At 42.9% G+C, this 16751-nt stretch overlaps 2 protein-coding genes across 3 annotated transcripts; both read left to right on the top strand.

The window, feature by feature from the left end:
- On the top strand, positions 1-2306 carry LOC117765691 (heterogeneous nuclear ribonucleoproteins A1 homolog). Its single transcript, XM_034592093.1, has 5 exons — positions 1-107; positions 1468-1550; positions 1668-1763; positions 1876-2022; positions 2170-2306. The coding sequence occupies exons 1-5, from the start codon at positions 29-31 to the stop codon at positions 2296-2298; spliced, it is 534 nt and encodes a 177-aa protein (XP_034447984.1). The 5' UTR covers positions 1-28; the 3' UTR covers positions 2299-2306.
- A 1050-nt stretch (positions 2307-3356) lies between these two features.
- Positions 3357-6749, top strand: cenpx (centromere protein X). 2 transcript variants are annotated; one of them, XM_034592094.1, is made up of 5 exons: positions 3357-3466; positions 4015-4066; positions 4166-4219; positions 4303-4391; positions 5469-6749. In XM_034592094.1, the coding sequence occupies exons 1-5, from the start codon at positions 3428-3430 to the stop codon at positions 5481-5483; spliced, it is 249 nt and encodes an 82-aa protein (XP_034447985.1). In that variant the 5' UTR covers positions 3357-3427; the 3' UTR covers positions 5484-6749. The 2 variants fall into 2 exon arrangements, with proteins under 2 accessions (XP_034447985.1, XP_034447986.1); XM_034592095.1 differs by lacking the exon at positions 3357-3466 and adding an exon at positions 3483-3851.
- Positions 6750-16751: the final 10002 nt, after the last annotated feature.

Here is a 16751-nt window from a genome sequence, read left to right as displayed (position 1 = left end):
AATTTCCAGCGAGGAGGTGACTATATGAATGCACTTCGCAGCAGGTTACGGAGTCAGTCTACTCTGTAGAGCAGGTGCAACTCACATCAACAGCTCAGTGAACTCTGGTAAGTAAACACATCCTTGATTTCACTCCTCATCTGCAAAGAGTCTCAGATTGTTAATTAACATGTTCCTAATTTGCAGAAATGAAAAAGTAAATTTCTATTTTTTGCAAATTCTTCTCATAATTGTTTTATTTAAAGGGGACATAGCATGCAAATTCCACTTTGTTAGTGCTTCTACAGGTTAATGTGGGTATCTGGCATGTCTACCAACCCAAAAACTCTGGGGAAAAAACACTCGAGCGTTTTGTTATAGTTCCTCTAAGTCAGAAACGTCATGCTTGAGCGACTCGATTGAGCTTCCTGGGTTTTGTGTCGTAACAAGGAACTGGAAGTCTCCCTACATGGTCTTGGCCCAACCCCCACCTCATCCCCCAACCGTCTCCCCACACTCGTTACGCTGGGTTTACACCGGAGGCAGCGAGGCTGAGAGGCAGCGCAGCGCCGTTCCCAAGCACGCAGCCGCCTGGCTGTTCACACGGGACGAGCATTTCTCCGCTGGTCAGCCCGCGATTCACTCACATGTGGCATTTGTCTGGATCGTTGGGACTGGGAGGCTGCAGCAGCTGCTCGGGAGCGGCCGCTCGCTCTCCCGTGCGTGAGCTGGAATTTGTGTCAGCGCCACACAGCCAGCAGTGTGGAAGACTTCTGCAGTGTTCAGCACTACTGTACGCCGGGTTACAGTAGTTACGCCGGGTTAACACCGGACGCGGAAGTGCCGCTGCGAGGCAGCGCAGCGCCGTTCTCCAGCACGCAGCCGCCTGGCTGTTCACACGGGACGTGCATTTCTCCGCGCTGGTCAGCCCCATAGACTGTATATATAAGGTCAGCCCGCGATTCTGCTTTCTCCGCTTGTTGTTGTACCCGTTGAATGTCGGGGTTCGGGGGTAAATGATGGTATTCATAGCCCCCCCCACCCCTCTCTTTCTCTCTCTGTCTGTCTGCTTGTGTGCTTGTAGTGGATGGGCAGAGGGGGACATTTAATTATGTGATTGGGAAAATTAAAACTCCAGGACAACAGAAGGGGAATACAAAGTATGGGATGCATATTTGATAATTTATATCATATAAAATATGTAATTTATATCGTTTAAAATCATGGGGGGAGAGGGGGGGAGGGGGGAGCTGGCTCATTAGCATTTAAAGGAACAGGCACTCAAAACAGGTCACTCTGTGGAGGGCTGTTTTATACAGGGTAAAAAGGGTGCTGTTTTAAATGATCCTTGTGGTATTTTGACCAAAGTATGTTACAGACATTTCATTAAGACCCCAAGGAACCATATCAACTTGTGGTAAAATGGGCATGCTATGTCTCCTTTAAATCATTTTATTATCAACATTAATGTTCTCCTACTCCCTCCAGATAACATGGAAGCAACACAAAAAAGAGTGTACATCAGTCTTCCAAAGAAATACATGGCTGCTTTGGGTGAAAACTATGAACTGGTGAACAATTTCTCTGATTCTTAAACTTGGGCTGAAGGGAGCATCACTTTTTTCTTTCTTTTTGACCTAAGCTGCAGTATAAATGTATGACTCTCGTAATTTTCTGGAATTTAACAGGACCACGGACTGGTTATAAAAGATCTGAACCCGTATTTGAATGAAGGATATCTACAAGCTTACTTTAGAGAATGGGGCACCATCACAAGGTGTAAGGTGAGGACTGAAGAAAATACAGCTTTATAAGTGACTACTGTATTTTTGTATAAATCATAAAGATCTATGAGATTTGTCACAAAATGAAATTTAATCTTGATTTGGATTACAGATTAGCAAGGGCTCCAACACGGAGAATAATAAGTCTGTGGCCTACGTGAGGTTTTCTGTGGAGGATGAAGCAGACAGAGCAGACTGGGCCGGTCCTCACTTTATTGGAGGCATTGAAGTGGGAGTGAGACGAGTTGTGAGTCCAAAGGTGAGCAGACGCCAATGTCCCTCTCCTGTCAAAGCCTGTTCTCGTGACTGGAAGAAATGCTTTTATTTACATTTTAACCTAAGGATTTGTTCTCTGCGTTTTTATTAAAGGTTTTAGTAAATAAGAAAAAATGTATCTGTCTTTTAGATGGAGGAGGATGAATCAGACGCGGAGATCACCGCAGCGTCTTCAAGGCCGAGACCACGGCGATCAATGGGTCTGGGCTACATCCTGGAAGATGCTCAGTGGTTAGATGATGAATTGGAGGAAGAATAAAAAAAATATATGGCAACTTTTTTTTTATATACCCAGAATAGCCTAGATAGCATAGAACACTGTTTGCTCACCGTATTATGAAGCTTGGATGTAAACTGCAGTGATATAGACCATATTAATCTTATTTTGTATATTTTTATGATTTGTTTGTCTACTGTGAATCGGAAATGGGGCGGATGTGGCTGAGGGGTAGAGTGGTCGTCCTCCAACCAAAATGTCGGCGGTTCGATCCTCAGTCTTCCCCACCTGCATGCTGAAGTGTCCTTGGGCAAAATACTGAACCACTAAATGGCCCCTCATAGATGTTGATGGACTATTTGTAAGTCGCTTTGGATAAAAACGTCTGACAAATGACATGTAATGAAATAAAGTTGTAGTCATTAGTAGGGGTAAGATATAGATTAGCAGCATTAATGTCGCCACTGTTGGTGAATTCATGATTTTTGATACATAAATAAACTACATGATTTTCCCACATTGCTGATCTTAACCTCTGTCTCTTTGTTTTTAAAAATAATATACACATGAATGGTCTTGACAGCTTCTGTGTTCATTTTGCCTTCTTTCCTTTCTCTCTTATGTCACCTCTTTATTTAGGATCAAATAATCCGTTACTAGTCCCACAATGGGGGAATATTTGCAGAAATTCAGCAGCAAATGGAATGCTAAGAATAATAAGCTTCAGTGAAAAACTATTTCATGCAAAATAAATATGAGAAAATAATAATAGCAGTAATATAAACAATGTAAACATGATTGCACATGGAAAGATAATCAGATTGCAAAGAATGGGAGACATTAATCTACAGTGTAGGCTGTAGAAAATTAAGTATTCACTGATTTTATTATCATTATTATAGTAATAATTATATGTTTTGTTTATGTAGCACTTTTCAACCTTAAGCACAAAATCCTCGTCCAAATAAAATAATAATAATAATAATAGCAGTTACATAAAAGTATTCATACATTGCCATTAAAGTAAAGTAAAATACCTGACGTGAAATAAAAAACCTAATGGATATTTAGTTTTTTTTACTTTCACCGTCTACGTGAGCCCGTGCGTCTGACGTCAGAGATCACTGGCCAATCCCTAAGCAGAGCGCCAAGCTTCTCTCACAGAACAAATATGGCGGAGCAGCAGGATGCGGCACTTGGCTTTAGAAAGGTAAAAGTTAATGATCCCTCTTCATAGTCAGATATTCACTCATCGTTACTGTCTCTTCTTGCATCTTTTTAATCCTCATTAAACATTGTCACCGACCAGATGCACTTTTTATTTCCCACATGTCGCTACGATGTTATTCAGTGGATTGACGAGATGTGTGCGCCGAATGATAGAGCAGTGCACAATGTTTGTAAGTGTAGCTCTGTAGTCACTATTCTACTTAACTACTTTCGCCTAAACACTAGTTAAGTAAATGACGGTTTTTTCGAACGCAATTTGGTACGAGGACAACACGTACGTGAACGCACCACCAGGTTGCAAGATAAAAAACAGTAGTAATCTGTCTGAGATGTCAAGTTGGGGCTTTTTGTTGTTGTAAATGTGTGTTTTTGTACCTTTTTGTGGGTTTACAACAACCCTAAAGCTCTCTTTAAAAACCCACCACAAACAGGTAAAGGTTCTGGAGTGTGAATTTACCCTGAAAAACAAAGATTATCATCTTATTATCATCCCCAAATACACTTGTGTTTCATTCTCCTCACTCACAGGACACAGTGGATAAACTCTTGAAAGGTTTCTTCAGGGAGGAGAAAAACAAACGTGAGTTGTGTAGTTATGGTCCGGACACAAGTTACATCCTCCGTAGTTTGTGTATTTTCTTTGTAATCCTACAACTCAACCGTTCTCCTTCTGTTACAGTAAGTGGGGATGCCGCCCTGCTGATGGCCGAGCTGCTGAAAGTGTTTGTGGAAGGTAAGAGGCACGGTTGTGTCAAAGTCTGACACACAGCGATCAATCGATCAATCACCAAACTGATATTTCAATCTCCTTTTCAGAAGCTGCCGTGAGATCACTGAAACAAGCTGAATCTGAGGACTGCGATCAAGTAGATATCGAGCACTTTGAAAAGATCCTACCTCAGCTGGTGCGTACATCAACCCCGTTCAGGCCTGTCCTGAGTGATCCGGGCACAAGTGGTCAGCGCTAAGTCTGAATGCACCCAAATGTGTCCTGAGTTCAAACCACATTAGGACACATGTGAACACACGTGTCCTGGGACACATATGAAGGACCGCCCACCTAGCTGACATCCTCTGACCCAGAATGAATCAAACTTATTTTTAAGCCTCTCAGCGCCAATATGTTGATTTGTTTGTAGGCACCACTACAAGATCAACAGGGATCGATTGCCTACTTTTCTAAGCTCCATCTCTTTCTCTCTCGCGTCAACACATACCGACACAAACATTTTCATTGGACGCATTCAGACTGGGTAACATCAACATCATTTGGTCTTAGCGAACACAAATGCAATGCATGTTTATTTGCATATAGAGCGTGGAAGTGAGATTCAATCACAAGTAGTCACAGGAGACTCATTCAGGATGTAGTTGTGAACATGTACTTAGAGCTGACCACTTGTGACCTCTGTTCATACGCTTCTCCAGAGCCACAAATTATAATCATGAAATGCCAAAGCCATTATTTTACCTGCTTGCTCAGACCAGGAAGACTTTCAGTAGGTGCTTTCTTGTTTGGTTCCTGAATTCTGAATTATTTTTATGATATACACTCAACCTGGATTCATTACATTACACTGTACAATTGATTTTCTGTGCTGATAATCTGCACGTCTCTACATTATCTCTGCCTGTATTACAGCTGATCGTGAGACCAAGTACAGGCCCAGATTGATGGTCAAAGTTCTTCCTCTTTTTGAGTTGCTAACTTTAATAATGTTTAAAAAGTTTTATTGCTTTATTCATCTAAACAAATCACAGTTTGATTGTGGTTCAGGTTCAACACCAAGCGATCAGCATGTGAGATTTAGTGTTGTTTTCAATGTATTGATTAAGGTGATTCCTGAAGTCCCACGTTTGACTGGCTCTAAGGGCTGGCATTCTGTATGTAATATGTAGTTTAACACATGCATCATTATTGCATGGAGATATTTTCTTTTCCAAAATTAATCCCATGGTTTTTCATCTCTTTTGCGCTGCAGCTGCTGGACTTCTAGCACAGCGAAGCCACAAGATGGAGCCAGAGTGCTGCCTGCATGTCCCTACATCAGTCCTACTGCAACAAGTTTAGTTTAATGAGAAACGTTTATCTTTTTTGTATAACTGCAATTTCATAATCTCTCATATCAGAGATTCATTGAAATTCTCTGTCTTTATATGAGTTGTGTGTTTTTTAAGTGCAAAGCGGCAGTGCTGTCAACTCGCCTCCATGCCACCACTAGTAAGGCCCACCTGTTCTTCTCTGTGCAACAACAGGTGCTTCCAGCGTGCTCCATGGCGCCCTTCATCAAAGCCTCCTGGAGCAGTTGGAAGCAATTAGAGTAATAAGGGGAGCAGCCAGTCCCTTAGATGATGACAAGTGCCAGGAAAAAAGGAGTACCCCCTCCAGCCACTTTGAAGTTCCCTTTTGCTGTCCTGCTATGTTTAGTTAGAGGTGGGGGGAAGGGCAAAGGGGACCTCTGGCACAGGGGGAAAGTTGAATGGGAGTGTGCATGCACAAATGTGTGCATGTGTTAGCCAAACATAGCAAGAGACCACACGCATAGATATTCTGTTTGAAAGGAAACATAACAAAACACATCGGAACATGGTCCAAGAGGAGCAGGGTGTAATTCTGAAGGTAAATAAACAAAAGAGGCGAGTAGTGGAGGTGCGCTCTCTCCTTTCATCACAGCAGAGGGGGATGCTGGGGCTGCAAGGAAGAGGGTAATGTGGGGTTTTCTAACCCAACTGCCTCTGATGGTTTTCCACCAGTGGAGTATTAGACCGACGTGTCTTCACTATGAGTCAGCATAGCTGCACAACACCTCACACTATTTATTTGTGTGGCTCTCGGGTGACTCACTATGCTTACAAATGCTGCCCACGTACAGCTGGAAGCAACTTGGGCTCAAGCCTTAGAGCCCAGGCATCGGATAGGTGATCAAGGACGCGGCACCTGGAATTTGACCCAGCACCTTTTTAGTAGAGCCCAGACTGGATTTGTGTTCCCCAGGAGTGACTTCCACAGCAGGCCTTCGGAACATTTGGTTGAGTGATGTTCAGTTTAATGATCCCACGAGGACCATTAGGACAGAAAACTACTTTTTGTGAAGAAAATAATTTGTTGGGCTAATTATTAGTCTTTAATAGCAGAGTTGTGACCCCTAGTTTGTGAAATACTGTAAACTGCAGAGCTATTGCTTTGACAAGCTGACTGTTTAGATGAAATGCTGCGAGCAGACTCCTCGGTCAATAGCAGACATGGCCCCAAATGATCACTTTAAAATGCACAATACATCCTTGCTTATTACCGTGCTAAAATACAAATTTGTAAAAAGTGTATTTTTGTATAGATCTTTCGTAATGTATAACATTTCTGTTGAATAAAATAAAATAATAATGCTCTTGAGCCAAACTGATTTTTTTTCCTTCTCTGCATAATAAGTTGTCAGGAGGTCTCTGCACCGGCGAAGTGCTGCATTACTGTACGACTTTCTCCTTATGCATCTTAGTAGAACAAATTGCATCTGAAGGCAGTATTATTAAACATACGAAAGCAGTTAGGACAAGAATGGGGAGGGGCATTGAAGAGAGTAATGAGTTAAAGCTTTTCTTGATCATACATTAAAGGCAGGGAGTGTCGACAGCCAGTCCAGACGCTTTGGAGAAGCTCCGGAGTGAGAAGCTTTTCCCAGGAGACTGATCTGTCTCCAGCTCTCAGGCTGGGCTTTGAACGTCACTGCACATGGGCTAAGGCCCTAATCACTGCTGCGAAATGTCTGTCTGATTGTAGCCATCAATATCGGTGCCGAGTTTTATAGATGCACAGGTGACTGCCAGGGTGATTCTTTATCGTTTTTAATGTGAACGTCAAGTTATATTTGGGTTCTTTTACTGATGTAACTGAGATGTGTTGTGGACAAAGCTTAAATGTCTTAGGACAGTTTGGATAATTGGTTATTATTTCTAAAAATAAAAGCACCAACATGATACAATAAATAAAAGGACTATCCATTTATAAGATCAGGGAATACCTGTCTTCTGTAAGCAGATAGAGGGCTGTGGGTCTGCACCCACTGCACAAGTCTGATAAGGCTGTGTGGTAAATAATCTTGGTGTAGGGTGATGTTTGACGGGGGTGTAGTCATCTGCATCGGTCTTCAGAGTTCCTGTGAGGGTATGTTAGGATTATGTCAGATTTCTCTCCTTAATTTCCTGCTCACTAGTCTGTTTTTTCTCTGTTAGAATGACACAGCTTGTCCCATCTTTCCAACTTTCTGTCATCTCGAAGCTCCTTTCTTCTCAGGCCCAAACTAGAGTCCCATCTGCGACAACTAATGATAATACACCCATTTCCCTGACTGCTGGCATCTCTGAGATGTCTGCAATGACATCCAAGCAAGCAAAAAGTGCACAGTATATTGGTGTGTATAAAACATTCACTTTAACCAGTAATATGTGCATAAAAACACTATACAACTATACCACTTGCATCATTGCACCATTAATGCTCTTTTATTTTGCTCTTTTTAAGACCTGGTTCCTTTTCGAACCTATTTGGTATCGAAAATATGTAGACCAATAAGATCTGCTGTCAGAAAACCATAATACACAAAGGAGCTACAGGTGTCATCTGCCATAAGTGCCATGTTTGCCCACATCCTTTCGATTGAGTAATTGTATGATAAATATGTGATGGCGTGCATCTGTTCTCAGATGTATGTGCTTGCATGCATGTTGTGCTTAATCTGGGGCTGTGATGCATTAGTGCTCAGGAGACAAGAGGCCCTTGTGGCCCCCTCATGGGCACAGAGCTGTCTAACCATGGAGGAATGCTGAAGGGGACATAGAGCGAGCACATTCTTCTAAGATGCTCCACACGCAACTCATACACTCCAAAACTTCCAAGCATTTACAATTCAGTATCCCCAGTATAGTATACATGCTGAGAAATAAAATGGATGGTTTACAATCTGCAGTAGCACAATGTTTGATAATGTCGGCATTCCTATCCGTAAAAAGAATCATTCTTATGAACTGGAAAGTGAGAAAACCTAATTGTTTTTGCTTAAATAATAGGCTGAAGGATATTCATAGAACTGATAATCATGGAACGCACAGCCTCAGCCCTGCAGGAGCATTACAGAGATAAGGATTTACAAGGGCCATGGACACTTATAAAAGAATACATCAATAAGAGACATTTAGTTTAAGGCTCTGTTTTATATCGGTTATAAATAAAATAGATATAAACCCTGTAGGCAGAGCAAAGAAGCACTGTAACTATGTCTTATTTTACTGTATATATTTTGTCTGTAACCTCTGGTGTACTGTCTTTGTGTTGTTTACTCGTGATGTTTGTATCTGTTCTTTGTCTCGTCTATTTGTGAACAAAAATGTTAGTTTTTTAAATTACAAGGCTGTCCAAAATAAAACAACACAAACAAAACATGGTTGCTGGTGTTTGGCTTGACAGAAAGCTTGCGTGTGTGGAGAGAATACAGCATCTCTGCTGACAGTACTGTAAGTCTGTGACATGCAAGTTTCCCGGAGGCCCAGAGACTCTCTGAGGGGCCTGGGGTCCTCAGGCTTAGCTTTGTTAAGGAGCCACAGGGCCCATGCCGGGGATGATTAGAACATACCTGGCAGTTTGAGCCACTTGGGCGCTCTGCTGGGATCACTCCTAACTGGTTGTGGCGCTTGGCTGTTAGTCTGAGGCTGGAGATGGTCTGCTGCTGTGCTCTTTGTATCGGCCGGGGCTTTGGTAGCCACAGGGGGCGGAAAGGATTCTTCCGGAACCAGTGAGGTGGATGATAAGGTCAAAGACCTTGGCATGCAGCTGAAGAGGGAAAAGGGGAGCAGGAGCGATGCACAATTAGGCCCGCAGCTGGGTTATTTCTGGAGCTCTGTACTACTACCTTAACCACATTACCCTCCTCTTCCACCCCAAGTCCCCTCTACCCTGTCTCCACCTCCCTCATCAGTGTGGTGGCCTACGTGGTCAGGGCATAGGCAATAACAACAGAGTAATCCCCTTATATAACACTGCAGAAACTCAACGAAACAAGACCGTTCAATTAATTTTGGGAGCAACTAAAAATAAAGAAGCAAGTTGAGAGGTGACGTCAAAGGGGTGTGTGTGTGCGGGTAACTGGACTTGAACGACAAATTAATGCTGAGGACTGGAGGTCAGCGGAGCACGCTATTTTTAGGTCCCATACAAAAATAGGTGGATACAAAAATACTCCGGCATTGACCCTCACAAGATCCGTCAGTCACGCTTAGAGCTGTGAACCTGAAGGTCACACACTTGGAATGATTAAAGGGCCGATGTTTGATGATATTTAAAAAGGAGCAAGTAACGACCTAAATCTCTTTATCTGGTGGCGGGTGGCCCAGTGTGAGGTTAGCCTTTGTTAGACTTGTTAAAGGACTTCATCAGCAGACATGTGAAGCCCTCAGCGACGGGCTAATATTAACTGTAATAACACCATGCGGCTGTCGACAGAAGTGGTGAACGTGCCAAACTGCTGCCTGGCTTTGATGCAACTTTAAGCGATGATGGAGATCATAAAAGATCACACGTTTTTAGTATCGGCACAGCTTTATATCAGATTATCTGTGAAAAACCTCAAGCCTGAATGAAGTAAACAACAGTTTACACTGTGGGCATGTTCCCATTATGTTGTAGTCTGTCTTAAGTTGTTCTCCTCACAAGTCTAGGGGCCAGCATGTTGACTGTCTGTCCTCACAGTGGTTGGGGGCACCGGAACTCTAAATTAGCACTGGCGAGTCAACAGGACAGCTTTCATGTAGACAAGGGCTCACATCAGATTGCAGGAGAGGTCAGGATGTAGGGGTCAAGGGTTGGGATGGAGTGTTGGTCCTTGTCTTTAACAGCTTCCTGTCTGCTGTGTTGTGCAAACCTTAGAGGTAATCCCTTGTGATACAGGTTCAAAGCAAAGAGATTCCTTCACTCTCTGGTACAGGTACGGGAATCATGACTTGCACTCGGCCACGTTGCTACCATTGGTCCCATAATACACAGTTAAATGAGAACCGAACCAAGGTTCTGCATAGTCTTACTAACAATAAAACGAATTCATTTTAATCATAGACTGTATGCAAAGATGGAAGACAGTTTCCCAAAGCTTTAAGCCAAACCATCCGAATCACCCCTGGTGGCTGGCTGTAGTACAGGTCATGAACCCAGCTTCCATTGCAGATGGGACATGAACAAAACAAAAAAGGCAAAGTACATTTTCAATACATTTGAGATAATGTCTGTCAATCTATGTAGTTCTTACAACACCGATGTATGCTCAAGTGTTTTCCAGCAAGTTTGGTTTTTAATTAGTTATTTGAGGCTATAGAAACGTGGTGAAACATCATGATTGAGAGCTGAGACTGACTTGGTCGAGAGTACGCATCGGCGGGACATCAATACCATCTCAACAATAAGCAGAGATGGTGCACCTGTTTCTGCACATATGTAGTTCTGTAGTGCTGCAAGGGAAGTTGAAACTCTCGTCAATCGGAGACACGGCAGGGTGCTCTGCTGTCCGGTGTCTTTTTCTCTTTGAAAGCAAAGAGAAATGGGAGAAGCAACTGGGGATCTTTTTGTTTCTCTAGCATGAAAGAAAGAGTGACTAGGAGAGGTGATTTACCAGCCTGTTTTGACATCAGACTGGAAATAAACTAGACCTGCTAGAAACATGCTGGCCGAGAGGAGGAAGAGGTGTTTGGAGTTAATGCCCCATTTTACATCACACAACTGGAGCTTGGATAATGTATGGTTTCTGCTGTCTTGCACAATCAGCTCTGAAATACGTCTTTCAGTCACGTGTTTTGATTTTTTTGTTCTTCGGGAGAATTTCGAACAAAACCGAAAGATACAGTAAAAGGCGCTGCCAACACAAAATGACCTCTGACCTTTGCAGGCAGGGATGCTGCACTACTCTCACTCCCATAATTGTTCTACCTTCATCTCCTTTTTTCCAGGCATAAAATATAAACCCTCTCCAAAAACAGCAAGGGAGCAGATCCGCTCACAATGAGCTGTAATGTAAAAAACGCCTCTCCTGGAAAACAACAATAAATTTGAAAGGGCTTCAAAGGGGCTGCTGGTGCACTTACTTTTCTGTACATAAAACAAAGCACCGGCATGTAAAACCCCTCAATCGCTCAGCCTGAAATGAAACACACATCTAACAACACACTGACAGAAACAGGGAGAGAGACTCCTTTGAATTTGACTTACTGTGCAGAGGCCTTTATGGTGTCTGACGGGACTGTTTATCTTTTTTCCTCTTCACATTTTCTCACTTCAGTCAGCCTTAATATGGCGATATTATCCAACAAAATAAGGAAGATGTCCACAGAGCTCCAAGTTTATTTGCATGCTCCCAATCGGTTTTGTTATGGTATTAAATGACCCACCAGGTGTAAGTACCTAATTTGTGATAAAAAAACTAATCTTCTGTCATATATAAGTGACTCACAAAAGCCATTTTCCGACATGAAGTTTGACTTTCACATATGCAGCACGACATTGTTCGGGTCAGACGTGTTCCCAGCAACAGGAACATGTTCTGAAGATCCAGGCGAGGGATGGTTCCTTGATTGAGCATCCTGCTGCAGAAACCATGCTCCTTTGTTTACAGTACATCACCATCAACTTTCAATTCTCCTTTTTTTCCCTCCAAGTTGAAATGTTCATCTGCATCTGATAAATATATGGAGGCTCTTTAAATCCTGACATATTTGTAATATTTGTTTTGCATCCATCACATGTTAGAAACGTCATGGACACACCCACTCACTCACTGGGAATTTTCCTGACATTTTTCTTGCTGTATTCTGGATATTCTACAGGAAAAGTTCCTGCAAAAATGTCTGGAGCAACTGACTCAGACATTTGCATTCTCACATACAGTCCCTCTAGAAAATGTTAGGAAATTAATAGTTTATGTTTGTGCATGTCTGAGCCAAAGTGGAAACAAGACCATCCACTGCAACCAGACACCCTGGTGGTGTTAGATGTTGCATTGTTGCACAGGCTGAGGAGCTTCAGGATGCACATCAATGGGAGGGCAATATCCTGCATCCTCATTCTGTCAAGAGGCACAGCAGTGACATGTGTGAGCGCCCAAAGAGAAAAGGCCAGGTGTCCCCTCAGTTCCCTTCCATTTCCCCCCATCCAGCACTGATCCTGCTAACTAATGGAAGCAAGGATCTACCACCCCTGGTACAGGAACCCAGTTCACTGAGCTGTAGAGATCCATGGGAGTGAGGACTTAGTTGACTTACAATTGCTGCCTGACAGACAATTTAGAGAGAAAAGTAATTTAGAGAATCGTTTCAGTGTTGACGACAGGATGTAAGTCCAAGACTTCTAACCCTGATTAAATGATATGTATAATTACACAAGAACATGATATACTCTGTCGTCCCCTCCCATTTGACACCAAAACATTAAATTAGAATTGAGCTGAAATGTGTAGCAGTGGTAGGAGTTACATTTCTACTGCAACATGCTTTTGATTAAGGTCTGTAAAGTGAGCTGCTGGTTTCTATTTTCTGGGCTAGATGAAGACCTTTCCCTAAGTGAAAGCATTCGACAGAGAAACAGTTCAGAGTGATGATATGAGTTGTATCAACTACAAAAGACACCACTAAACAAACACTGATAGAAAGAATGCCTTTACTCAATCATCGTTGAGGCAAACTGAACTTTTATTGGTGACCCAGCCAGGTGAAGAAAGCGCAGACAGGGCAGGACATGACATGCACGGAGCTTTTGAGGTTATGAAACTTTGTATTTGCTGACGGGCAGCCCTATCTCCTTCCTTCATCTTTCACAGTTAAAGAAATATTGTCACAAAATGAGAAGGAAGGTCAGATGCTCTGCAACAATATAGAAAAAAAAACGTCATCAGAGCAATTTTATTCTTCACTGCATGTCTGATGATGAGAGGGGAAGCGGAGCTTGTTCATCCACAGCTGAGTAAACTACTTAAGTCTATCTTATATGGCTACAGACATGATTTTGAAATGGAAAACCCTCAAAATGTGGTAATGATAGAGATGGACAAACACGGCCATGTTTGATTGCCAGACTTCCTATTGTTATTTCACTGTGTTTGAAGTCGAGAGCGAGTGAGTGAGTGAAATCTTTGAAAAATGTCTTCAATTTCTGCACTTTCTCTGAATAAAAAAAAAAAAAAGGCGATAAAATCAGCTGGACAGCATTCACAGAGGAGAATGCTTTGACAACACACTGCACTGAGCTACCAAATACTACACAGGCAGCCAGAGCTGTGTCTTTCCGTGAAATCACTTGTTGTCCTCTCGTACCATCTGTGTTAAACCTGTCCGCAGTAAGATAAGTGTGGGTCTGTTTCTGTGCTGCCTATATGGCCTAATCCCTTTCCAGTGGAGCTGCTGGGACAGATGGTACAGTTGCATCCCACCACTTCGCTGGAGCACATATTGATGGTTCACAGACTGTTTACACAGTTTTCATTCATCTGTGCTATGACCATTCTCTACTGGATCCATTTGCCAGCCCGAGTCGGTTGGTTTATATAGCAAAAGCCCTCTGGCATGTGGAGCCTGTGCTCTTTACCCTCTGCTTGTTTCGTGACTGCAAATGAGCAAAAACAAAGATGTATGTCCACGACTCATAGAGGAACTGGCCTGGTGAGTACGGGATCTAAACACACACTGATGACTGTATATGTGTAGTAAATTAAACAAGTGACACAGAACATTATGCTTTGATCTGATAATTATGGAAGAAAATAACCTTGCAACAAGTGACTGATGGCATGACCCTTGCAAACAACAAAACTGTCCCAGACGTAAATCTTGAGGCCCAGCAGGTGGAGCTTTACGCTATATTTGATTTTTCAATTATAGTGTTTACAGAACCACAAACAAATGATTCCTCCCTTAATAGTCTCAAGACGTGTTTGGTCATTTGGGCCAGTGGAGTTGCAAACACAACAGCAACATAATATGACCTTATAGGTTGATATGTGGAGCAACATTACCAAACATTTTGAGTCGATATATGCTCACTTGACGATTTGTCCATAATTCACTCTCTTGTAGTTCAGTTTTACTCACTACTGCTGTGTCCCAACTCAGGGGACTGCATCCTTCCGAGGCTGCAATCGAAGACTTATTGATCCACAGTGATGTGACTAGACTTTCCCATTTCGAAGGCTCCTTCAAACACAGCCGACAAATGTGTCCTTACATTCCCATACAACGAAGGATCCAATGGGTGGATCCTCCTCGATCCAACCTAGCCCAGGATCCACTATACGCCAGTGATGAAGCTAACGAACTAGCTATGCAGGTGGCCGAGCTGCAGTAAGTGCAGTGGCTCAAAGTGGCTAACAATGCAAGAGAGATAGCAAGCAATAGCTTGAGTCGTCGGAAAGATGCAGCCCCTCATTGGAACACAGTCAACACCTAAGGGAAATATCTGGCTCAGGCTGCTGATGCTATGTTAACCAGCTATTGCTAGTTGCCAACTACCTTATTGTGCTGAGCAGAGAGTGTAGAGAGCCTTTTTTGCTGTGACAGGGAACTATATCGGTAAATTTGAAGGCAGTTCAGCTAAGTAAGAAGCTGATGCTCATAAAGCTGAAGAGAGCTGCATATTTCAGGGATATTTGTCCAAAGGGTCATCACAATGAGTAAACCCCTCATACATTGTTTCCACATTGATATTATCAATACTACTATTGTTACTTTGCACATTTCAATCCTGGATAAAGGTTAGACACAATGGCCAGGCTTAAACAAACTATCTTTCCACAAAAGACAAAGAAAACTATCAATTGCTGTTTAGTTGTCATTTTTACCTTCTAAGCCTTTGTGCTCCTTAAAGGCATTAATACCTGCACCTTGGTGATGCCTTTACTTGCCATTTAGCATTAAGCTGGCTGAACAATAAAGCCAAGGCTGAGGGGATGTTGTCAGGTTTAATGAGGCCCTCAGTGAAAGAGGGCTGCTGTGTCGGTACACCAAAGGCTGCTCCCTGAATTCACCTCCAGTGGACCAGAGTGGTCCTGCTGCGATTTGATGGGGTGGGGGAGCACAGACTGTGTCTCCCCCACTGTTGGGGTGTGAAGGGCTGCAGTGGCATCAGTGGCTCTTGCTGTGCACGGCTAGGCGGGCAAAAAGCACAGAGTGGAAGAGGTAGTGACTGCAGTGCCATGAAGCAAGGTGCCACAGAGCAGAGTGGCGTTGTGACACTGAGAAAGCCAGGCGTTTGTGGGTGAGCACACAAAGAGAAGATGCTTTTACCAGGCCCAGCAGCCTTTCACATCAACTGAGTGCAAAGAGTAAAATATGAGCCTTTTGGCCACATCTGTCAACTTAAAGAATGAAAAAATTAAGTGCCAGCAAGGGTATAAACAAGTATGGACATATGGAGACAATGACATGTAAGAAAAAGGGGAACAGAGCCAAAAACAATGACAACTGTGAAATCCTGGCCCATATTTAAGAGGGGTACATGGGTCACAGTTTCACATGGAGTCCTCCGCCTCCAAACCCCATTCCAGTTACTTTGATTCTTTATTCATCCATTTCCCCCCCACCCACCACCCCATCCTTAAGTCCAGCTGATGGAGGCTCTTTTGTCCACCAGCACCCGGGCAACAACATCAAAGGGCTGCTGGGTGTAAATGCAGAGTGCCTGAAAAACAAAACAAAACTGATAAATAAAGAAGTCCCGGAGGGGATGGGAGATATTCACAAAAACCCTCCCGGAGAGGGAATGAAATAGAGCTACTGTGTACAGGAGGATATAAAGAAACTAAAGAAAGAGAGAAAGAAAGAAAGACAGAAAGAAAGACAGAAAGAAAGAAAGACCATCTCGCTTACTCAAAGTCATTTGTCAGACATTCATCATCATTTACTGAATACACAAAGGTGTAGGTTGGGTCATTCTCGGTTTAATGACAACAATAAGCAAATGAAATAAACGACATTAGGCTTTGTATGAGACCATTATGACGCTGTCTTTGTGCTGGATCATCAAAGCCCATTAGGGGACAGTGAAAGGCCTTCCACTGCCGTTCCCGACCACTTCCTCATTCAGTGACAGCTGAATTGGAGGCTAGATGGATTGTTGTGCAAGACAATGTCACGCTTTTGGACTGAATGCTTCGCTTTGATCTTGTTGGATGTCCTTGAAGCCTCAACAAGGGCCGATATGTTAACAACCAGTCTGGTTACTCTAGTTCTATCCTCCACCTACGGCC

This window comes from Hippoglossus hippoglossus, chromosome 8 (assembly GCF_009819705.1).
Source record: "Hippoglossus hippoglossus isolate fHipHip1 chromosome 8, fHipHip1.pri, whole genome shotgun sequence".
In the NCBI taxonomy this organism is placed as follows: Eukaryota; Metazoa; Chordata; class Actinopteri; order Pleuronectiformes; family Pleuronectidae; genus Hippoglossus; species Hippoglossus hippoglossus.
The sequence above is the reverse complement of the archived record's forward strand: the minus strand, read 5'-3'. Positions and strand labels throughout refer to the sequence as shown.